Source organism: Aquila chrysaetos, chromosome 12 (assembly GCF_900496995.4).
Source record: "Aquila chrysaetos chrysaetos chromosome 12, bAquChr1.4, whole genome shotgun sequence".
Lineage (NCBI taxonomy): Eukaryota > Metazoa > Chordata > Aves > Accipitriformes > Accipitridae > Aquila > Aquila chrysaetos.
In genome coordinates, this window is record NC_044015.1 from 9,015,714 (window position 1) to 9,025,424 (window position 9,711).

At 54.6% G+C, this 9,711-nt stretch overlaps 1 protein-coding gene across 1 annotated transcript; it reads right to left on the reverse strand.

Moving 5' to 3' along the window:
• Nucleotides 1-4,762: 4,762 nt before the first annotated feature.
• Nucleotides 4,763-6,909, reverse strand: LOC115349058. The gene is made up of 3 exons (XM_030032758.2): nt 5,803-6,909; nt 5,250-5,439; nt 4,763-4,794 (listed from the first exon to the last, which is right to left on the reverse strand). The coding sequence occupies exons 1-3, from the start codon at nt 6,460-6,462 to the stop codon at nt 4,763-4,765; spliced, it is 882 nt and encodes a 293-aa protein (XP_029888618.1). The 5' UTR covers nt 6,463-6,909.
• Between the last annotated feature and the right edge of the window lie 2,802 nt (nt 6,910-9,711).

Genomic DNA, 9,711 nt, shown 5'->3' on the forward strand with positions numbered 1-9,711 from the left:
TTGGTGTCAGGATCTTCACCTCAAAGGTGGGAAGGAAGGAAGAGCATTCAACAGCTGATTTAGTATCACAGTGGTCTCCATCCCAGGGAAGGGATGGGCTGTGGTGGAGGTGGCAGCTTGAGTGTGGCATGGATTTTGTGGCTGGGCTGGGGTTGCCTCCTCCTGCCATTGCCGTTCAGGTCTGAGCAGCCTGGTTTTCTGGCAGGCACTGCACAATGCCACTGGGAGTTGGGAGAATGGTGTGTAATACCTCCCCTGATTGTCTCTGCACCTCCAGGTCTCAGTCCCTCAACAGCATCCCTTTCTGTGTCTGACACCCCTTCCCACCACAGGTGGGGGTCTGTTGTCACACCCTCCAGCAAGGACCTGGTAGGTGGTACTGGGTCTGTAATTATATAAACATAGCAGCTGGCGTCTATTGGCAGTCTCACTGCCTGGCTTGGGTGGGGAGCCCCTCTGGTGCTCAGTGGCCCTGTGTGTGGTGGGACTCCTAGCTGAGCCCTTGGCTCAACCCTAAGCCTGGAGGTTGGCTTGCAGAAGGTCAGAGGTGTGTCTGTCATTCCTTACTTGGAACGCTTTTGCTCTTGAATGGGTGATTTTGGGTCTGTAAGATATGGTTAAGGGAGAACCAGCCTCTTCTGAAAGAAATGAGCAATGGATGATGAAAGGCAGCTCCTGAGCAGCCTGTCTGAGGCAGGGCAGCAGTGTGTAGTGGTTCCTGGGCTGCCTACCATCCCCATATGGGGCATCCACAGGTCCCAGCTGGGTAGCATTAAACTGGATGCCCTGGAGTCCTCTGCTCCCCTTTTTCAGAGCCTGCTCTTGCCTGGCCTGTGTCCCTTTCATTGCGTCCTGGTGGAGGACCCTGTGTCCCTGCAGTATGTTGTCCCCGGGGCTGCCCATGGAGTGCCCTCCCTTGCCCAGGGTGAGAATTAGTCTCCCCTAACCTGGTAGTGCTGCAACAGCCATGTCCCAGGAGAGCCTGGTGGGGTTGTACTGCAGGTCTGGGAATGCCTGGAGAGCAAGGTGGGGCAGCTGGACTGGGGCAGGGACTTGGTGGGAGCCAGGGAAGGGGATGTGCTGGGATGGTAGGCTAAAGATGGGATCCTTTGGCCCATGCTGCTGGGCTGACTCACCGCACTGAAAACAAAGTCTCATAGGCATCCCACGAAGCCTGCAGCAGGGACCCTTAGCCTTGCTCCCTCTGATGATTCTTCAGTCTTTCCAGAGCATTTGTTTTGCTCTGCGTGGTTAAAAGCTGAACACCCTAGACACTCAGTGCTCCATCATGCTCCAGCTCCATGTGAGCTGAGACAAGCTTTGATTTTTTTTTTTTTTTTTTTTTTTTTTAACAAAGAGAACAAGAAAGGAGATGCCTCTCCCAGTGACCACTGCTGGGGCAAACTCATTCCCTCTTGATATGTGATAGGGGCATATGGCAGCCCTTTATCCCGTTCCCTGTCTGCAGACACACCACAAGGCATGTCAGCTCTGCCATAATCAAGGGCTAGCACTGGCTAATTCTAGGTAACAGCCATAGGTAAGAGGGACTGAAGCCCTGCGGAACTGGTGAGGCCTTTCAACTTAAGCAGCCAAGACAGCTCTCAGGTTGAAACAGTGGCCTCCTGTCCCCTGTGAATAAAGACAAAACACATGGATGCTGCTGTTTTCTTGTCTCCTGTTCAGTGCTGCATGTTGCTGGCTGTGGTCCCAGTATGGAAGGAGACTTGACCAACATGGTCGTAGTTCTGCAAGTCAAAGCCAGATCTGCAACAAAGCTCCCAGCACAGACTGCTTTGGTGAAGAAGGAGGTGCTGAAGGCAGTGGCTCTGGCTTTTGGCTGGCCAGGCAGCTCTCAGCAAATCCTGCTGCACACGTGGCTTGGGATGCTTTTGTGAAACCCCTCTGTGCTCTCAGGACAAGACAGAGATGGACAAGTTCAGCCCTTTCCATTAAATCTCTTGAACAAATGACAGTCAATTGAATTTCATCAAGACCTTACAGGCATGATGGAGTATTAGTCAAGGGTGAGACTGCTTTTAGCAAAGGGGTAAATATCTTTGTGGCAAATCACTTTATGTCAGCATGGATTCACAAAGGGAAAGTCGCGCTTAAAGAATCTGATAACCCTCTGTGATGAAGTGACTGGCTTGGTAGATGAAGAAAGAGCAGTGCATATTGTCTACCTTGACTTCTGTCAGACTTTTGATACAGTCTCCCATAAGATCCTCATAGCAAAGCTGTTGTATGGGCTGGATGAGCAGATGGTGAGATAGATTGAAAACTTGCTGAATGGCTGGGCCCAAGACGGTGGTGATCAGTGGTATGAAATCTGGTTGAAGACCAGTAATTACTGATGTACCCGAGGGGTCAATATGAGGCTCAGTCCTGTTCAACATCTTCATTAAAGGTCTGGATGATGGGGCAGAGTGTAGCCTCAGCAAGTCCACTGATGACACAAAACTGGGAGGAGTAGCTGGTACACCAGAGGGTTGTGCTGCCATCCAGAGGGACCTTGACAGGTTGGAGAAACGGGCTTACAGAAACCTTTTGATGTTCAACAAAGGGAAGGGCAAAGTCCTGCACTTGAGGAGGAACAATCCCATGCACCAGTACCTGCTGGGGGCCCCCCATCTGGAAAGCAACTTGGCAAAAAAGGCCTTGAAGGTCCTGGTTTACCATGAGCCAGCAATGTGCCCTTGCAGCAGAGAGGTAATGGTATCCTGGGTTGCATTAGAGGGAGTGTTGTCAGCATGTTGAGGGAGGTGATCCTTCTCTGCTCAGGTGAGGCCACAACTGAGTACTGTGTCCAGTTCTGGGCTCCCGAGTACAAGAGAGAGATGGAGCTACTGGTGAGAGTCCAGTGAAGGGTCATGAAGGTGATGAAGGGACTGGAGCATCTCCTATGAGGAAAGGCTGAGAGAGCTAGAACTGTTCAGACTGGAGAATAGAAGGCTGAGGGGGAATTTTATTAATATATATAAATACCAGAAGGGAGGGTGGAAAAGAGGACAGAGCGAGTCAATGGGCACAAACTCAAACACAGGAGGTTCCCTCTGAACATGAGGAAACACTTTTTTGCTGTGAAGGTAGCTGAGCACTGGCACAGGTCGCCCAGGAGTGTTGTGGAGTCTCCAGCCTTGGAGATACTCAAAAGCCATCTGGATAAGGTCCTGAGCAAGTGGCTCTAGGCAGCCCTGCCGGAGCAGGGGGTTGGACAAACTGACCTCCAGCGGCGCCTCCCAACCTCAGCCATTCCGTGAATTGTGAAGTATTTTCAGCAGTAAGAAATGCAAAGGCTTTCCTGCTGTTGGCCTCCTTAGTCACAAGCACGACCCTTCTGTGCCCACACTGGGCTCCTGGAAGGCCTTGCTAGATGGCACCGGTGGGCCACTGTGCCCCAGGTCCAGCTGGGAGGTGAGTTGGTGCCAGCTTGATCCCTTCTCCCGTGTTGAATATTGAAACGCTACTCGGATCTGACCGTTGTAGGGGATTAAAGCTGAGACCAGCATCCGCAGGGCTCCCCGACGGTCCTTACAAAGCTGGCTTTCTCCCCTGGTCACCTGGCTGCCGTCCAGCTGTCAGGTCAGAGAATCGTGTACATCTGCGGCCGCAGTCACCTCTGCTCAAAAGAGAGACCTGCGCGGGCCAAAACGCCACGCTTTGCAACAAGGCATTTCGTTCTTTCTCTTTCGTGATTGACCCAACTTAACTCTCACCCTGTCGAGGCCTGCTGTGTTCTCCCTTGCGCTACTGCTGGGTACCGAGACAGAAATGGCCGTGTGCCTCAGCAGCCGAGAATCTTAAAAGAAAGCCCAGCACCTTCCTTACCCAGAGATGGGCAGTACGTGGGTCGGTAGGAAACCGCCTCGCTTTTCACGTGACGCATGCCTACATTTTGTTGGTCTGGAGCGTGCTAGTAAATGAAGATGGTCGGGTGCTCTTCAGCAGGAGTTTTGCCGTGTTTCCCAGCCAGCACTGCTGCACGCGGGCGCTCTTAACCGTCGGGAGCGAGGAGTGCGATTAGTCTAGGATTATTCCTGGAGGGACAGGACCCACGGGGCCCCGGGCATGCAGCTGCCACTGCCGCCTTACTGGGGACATGGGCATCCACCAGGGATCTCGCTGAGACATGGGCACCCCCTGGGAACCTCCCTGGGACGTGAGCACCCTGCCGGGATGCGGGGCCCTCCCCCTGGAACATGGGCACCCGCAGGGCACCTCACAGCCATGGATGCCCGTTCTCTCTCACCCCAGCTTTCCCGCTTCTCCTGGAGCACATGCTCCGCAAGCCCGCATGCAGCGGCCTGACTCCCACCACTGCCTTTCATGTTCCCGCTTCCCTGGATCCCCTCGGTACCAAAACGACACGTGCTACAGGAACAGTAAACTTTATTGGTCTGAAGAGTGCTGGAAGGTGGAGAAAGTAGGCTTCTCCCAGCAGGAGTTTTGCCGAGTTTCCCGGATGGCTCTGCTGCACGGGCATGGTCTGGCTGTCCCCTTTGGAGACACGGGGATGAGCCCTGGCCTTCTGGATGCCGGTGGACCCTGGCAGCACCTTTGGGAGGGTGGGAAAGGGGACCCTCCCCAGGGGTCTTCGTCAGAGAGTTGCCAAATGCCTGTTGGCTGTTGTGCCAGGTGGGCACGGGCAACCCGCCAGGACGTGGCCACCCATTGGCCATGGCCACCGTGCAGGAACATGATCGTCGGGGCGATAATGGCCTCCAGCTAGCAGAAGAGGTTGCAGTCAGTGGAGGTGTCCTCACCCCCACGAGCCTTCGGCTGGCTGCCACCCTGAAGAGAATTCACTGTTAGCCGGATGAAAATGCTACAGTTGGAATTGTTATCCACCCACTTCCTAACACCTGCCCCTCTTCCTAAAGCCTAAGGAACCCAATGGGTCATGGGCGGGCACTGGCCACTGCCACCTTACAGGGACATGGGGAGCAAGCACCACGCACCTCACCGGGGCATGGGCAGGCACCAGGCACCTCAGTGGGACACAGGCACCCAGCGGGAACCTCACAGGGATGTGGGCACCCTGCCAGGACAATGGGCCCCTACTCCTGGGCTGTGGGCACCCACGGGGCACCTCACAGCCACAGATGCCTGTTCTCTCCTGCCGCAGGTCCCACCCTTCATGGACGGCAGCACCCAGTTGCACCACTGCCTTTCGTGTTGCCAATCCGCCGGGCGCACGCTCTAGCTGGAGTTGCACGGGGAGCTAGAGAAGGCTCTCCTCTAATTACCTTTTTCTTGTGCCACCCTCCTGGAGTACTGGTGCCGGAGCTCTTTCAGGCGGAGGCGGTGGGTATGCCTCAGGCACCTGACCAGCAAGGTGATTTTGGCCTCCATTAGGCAGAGCAATTCGTATTTGGAGACGGTGTGCCTTCCCAGGCGGCCTGGCCCCGTGGCAGTTGCGGCCGTCTGTCCACTTGCCTGGAAATGAGAGAGACAGGGGGACAGTGAAGCAGGTGTGGGCCTGGGGGGCCGAGAAGTGTCCTGCCGGGCTTGGCTTCCTCTGGAAGAACTCCAGCCTCGCAGGACTGCTCCGGGCAGCACGTTGGGCTGAGGAAACCTCTGGCAGGCCCCGTGTTGTGCTGGGGGCTACCGGAGGGTTTCAGCCCCGCGGCTTGGCGGGTCCCTGGGGAAGAGGCAGAGGACCTCCTGGGGCCTGCTGAGGCTTTCTTGCCCGCGCTGGGTTTTGGTTTTATATCGCAAGCCTTCTTGGCCAAGGCTGTTGTGGTTCCCCCGCTCCCCACAACCCGGTCCCTTCCCGTGTGACTGATCTCGATTGCTCACCTGTCCCTGGGATCTCTTCACATTTCTCCAGAGGCGCAGTGCGATCGAAACCGTGTGGAGCAGCCACATGGTTTGCCAGGCCCTGCAAAGGTGCCAGGTCCTGTCCAGCTGGACAAGGTGGTCCCAAAGCCGGCGCAGAGGGCCGTGCAGCTCAGAGGCTATGCTCTCTGTGCCGACGGGCGGTTGCTTCAGGCCCTCAGGAGCGACGGCCATCTTGATCCTGACCCAGCCGTGGGGGCTGCGAAGGCCAATGGTGCTGGTCCATTCAGAGGCCATGCTGTCGGCGACAGCGGGCGGTTGCTTCAGGCCCTCAGGATCGACGTCCATCCTGACCCTGGCCCAGTCGTGGGGGCTGCGAAGGCCAATGGTGCTGGTCCATTCGGAGGCCATGCTGTCGGCGACAGCGGGCGGTTGCTTCAGGCCCTCAGGAGCGACGTCCATCCTGACCCTGGCCCAGCCGTGGGGGCTGCGAAGGCCAATGGTGCTGGTCCATTCGGAGGCCACGCTCTCAGCGACAACGGGTGGCTGCTCCAGGTCTTCAGGAAGGACTTCTATCCCGACTATGAAGCAGTCGGCGTGGACGCAAAGGTGAAGGCCACCAGGGAACAGAAACAACATGCAGAGAGCCATGGTGAGGGATTGAACTGGACTGAGCCTCATCGTGGTCTCTGCCGAGGAAAAAAATCTCGACGCGCAATCTGGCTTGGGCTGTCACCCCGAGCAGAGTTCAGGCAGTGACCACCAGAACCGAGTGGCCACCCTGCGTGTCTGCGCTTGCAAGGGTTGCTGACGTGACGAGTCACGGGCTGATGTCACGCAAGGCTCTGTGATGTCACAAAGCCTTTCCCCGCCCACCTGGCAGGTGAGGAAGGCTGAGGCAGAGCTGGGGAGGACCTGTGTAGGCGGATTTTGAAGCCTGCTGCTCCCACTGCTGTGCCCATTGGTGGACACTGAGCCCAGCAGTGGAGCAGGACTGTGTCCCACGTGGTTGGGACTATGCCCTGAACTTGTCAGTGAGAAGGAGCTGTGCCCAGGGCTCTATCCAAGCTGCGTTCAGCAGCCGGGCAGCCGGGACACGGTTCAGCTCAAAATCCTCTTGGGGGCTAAGTGGCAGCCCATGTGTGGTGGGTTGACCCTGGCTGGGTGCCAGGTGCCCACCAAAGCCGCTCTATCACTCCCCCCTTCTCAGCTGGACAGGTGGAGAAATATAACAAAAGGCTCGTGGGTCAAGATAAGGACAGTTTAATAAAGTGAAAGCAAAGGTCGCGCGCGAAAGCAAAGAAAAACAAATGATGTTATTCTCTACTTCCCATCAGCAGGCGATGTCTAGCCACTTCCTGGGAAGCAGGGCTTCAGTACGTGTGGTGGTTGCCCCAGGAAGACAAAATGCCCCCCCTTCCGTCTCCCTTTACTTAGCTTTTATATCTGAGCTGACGTCATATGGTATGGAATATCTGTTTGGTTGGTTTAGGTCAGCTGTCCTGGTTATGTCCCCTGCCAAGATCTTGCCCTGCCCCAGCCTGCCATTGAGGGGGGGGCAAAAATGTTGGAGAGACAGCCTTGACGCTGTGCCAGCGCTGCTCAGCAGTAGCCAAAACACTGGTGTGTTATCAACACCTTTCCAGCTACTGATGCAGAGCACAGCTTCTATGAGGGCTGCTATGGGGAGTATTAACTCCATCTCAGCCAGACCCAATACAATCTCCACCCCTTATTCCATACCGTTTGCGTCATGCTCAGGTCCCACATAATTTCATACAGATATCTTCTAACCATGCCATTGTATTTAATTCTCATTACTGAAATCCCTTCTTACCAACACTTACAACTGTAAACTACATACTTAAACCACTTTTATACCCAACATACAGATTTATACATTCTTATTAATTACTATCCCCTGTCCTTTAAGAGATAGATAGATATTCCATGGGCTGCTTCCACTCCTCCAGGTGTTCACACACAGGTTATGACTTGGGCCCCATCCATCAAGATGAGTGGTCAGGGCAGGAGAAGCAATATGTTCGATTGTTGGGCACCAACACCGGCTTGGTTTGGGTCACCGATGCACTTGTCTGGTTCCTTGCGAAGTTCACTCCTCTGCAGTTCAGGTAATTCCTGCTACATTACTTCCTACAACATACAACTCACATCACAGATTATTTTTCCCTCAAGGTTAAATGTCCTTGAGGCACACACTGGGTCTCCCCATCCTTCCGCATTACCCACCGAGCTACACCCAGGTCCCTGAGCAGAGGCGATCCCACGAATGGGTTTGCCTTTTCCCATGGGAGGAGAAATCCACACTGCCTTCCCCAGCCACTTCCCCATGTGCACTACGGGGACCTTATCTCCTCCCACAGTATGTAGGGGTTTTGTTTGGGCAGGACCAGGACGGGTAGCAGATCCTCTGGTGTTAACTAGCCAAGTGGCTTCTGCTAAATTTGTATCCCAATGCTTCCATGTCCCATTGCCTAGCGCTCTCAACATAGTCTTCAACAGTCCATTATATCTCTCAATTTTTCCAGATGCTTGCGGGTGATAGGGGATGCGGTACACCCACTCAATGCCGTGTTTCTTTGCCCAGGAGCTTATGAGGTTATTTCGGAAATGAGTCCCATCGTCTGATTCAATTCTTTCTGGGGTACCATGTCGCCATAAAATTTGCCTTTCGAGGCCTAAGATGGTGTTTCGGGCAGTGGCATGGTTTACAGGATATGTTTCTAGCCAACCAGTCGTTGCTTCCACCATCGTGAGTATGTAGCGCTTGCCTTGGCGTGTTCGTGGCAGTGGTCCAATGTAGTCAATTTGCCAGGCCTCGCCATATCGAAAACCCAGCCAGCGCCCCCTGTTCCAGGGAGACTTTACTCTGGTGGCTCACTTAACTGCAGCACGTTTCACATTCATGAGTAACCTGTGTGATGGCCTCCATGGTCAGGTCCACCCCTCGATCACGAGCCCACCTATAGGTTGCATCTCTCCCTAGATGTCCCGATGGCTCATGGGCCCATCGAGCTACAAATAGCTTACCCTTACGCTCCCAGTCCAGGTCCACCTGAGCTACTTCTATCTTGGCAGCCTTGTCTACCTGTTCATTATTTCGATGTTCTTCAGCGGCACGGCTTTTGGGCATGTGAGCATCTACATGACGTACCTTTAAAGTCATGTGTTCTACACGGGCAGCAATGTCCTGCCACAATGCTGCTGCCCAGATGGGTTTACCCCTGCGCTGCCAATTGGTCTTCTTCCACTGCTGTAGCCACCCCCATAGGGCATTAGCCACCATCCAGGAGTCGGTATAGAGGTAGAGTACCGGCCACTTTTCTCGTTCAGCAATGTCTAGGGCTAGTTGGATGGCTTCCACTTCTGCAAACTGACTTGACTCGCCTTCTCCTTCAGTGGCCTCAACGACTTGTCGTGTGGGACTCCACACAGCAGCTTTCCACTTTCGATGGTTCCCTACCACACGACAGGATCCATCAGTAAACAAAGCATAACGCCTTTCGTCTTCTGATAACTCATTATATGGTGGTGCCTCTTGGGCACGAGGCACCTCCTCAGGCGATGCTCCAAAATCTCTGCCTTCTGGCCAGTCCATGATCTCTTCCAGAATTCCTGGGCGGTTAGATTTGCCCAGTCGAGCCCGTTGCGTGATCAATGCTATCCACTTACTCCATGTAGCGCTGGTTGCATGATGTGCAGAGGGGATGTTTCCTTTGAACATCCAGTGTAGCACGGCAATCGTGGTGCCAAGAGGAGATACGCTTCTGTACCAACAACTTCGGAAGCGGCTCGAACCCCCTCGTATGCTGCTAGTATTTCTTTTTCAGTCGGGGTGTAGTGGGCTTCTGATCCTCGGTACCCCCGGCTCCAAAACCCTAATGGTCGACCTCGGGTTTCTCCTGGTGT

What these genes read in the sequence shown, in the direction of transcription:
- LOC115349058 (XM_030032758.2), bottom strand. Translation starts at nt 6,462, where the DNA reads ATGAGGCTCAGTCCAGTTCAATCCCTCACCATGGCTCTCTGCATGTTG. An exon ending in TGAAGAGATCCCAGGGACAG is followed by an intron (nt 5,440 to 5,802) that starts GTGAGCAATCGA and finishes TCTCATTTCCAG; the next exon opens with GCAAGTGGACAGACGGCCGC. An exon ending in GAGGGTGGCACAAGAAAAAG is followed by an intron (nt 4,795 to 5,249) that starts GTAATTAGAGGA and finishes AATTCTCTTCAG; the next exon opens with GGTGGCAGCCAGCCGAAGGC.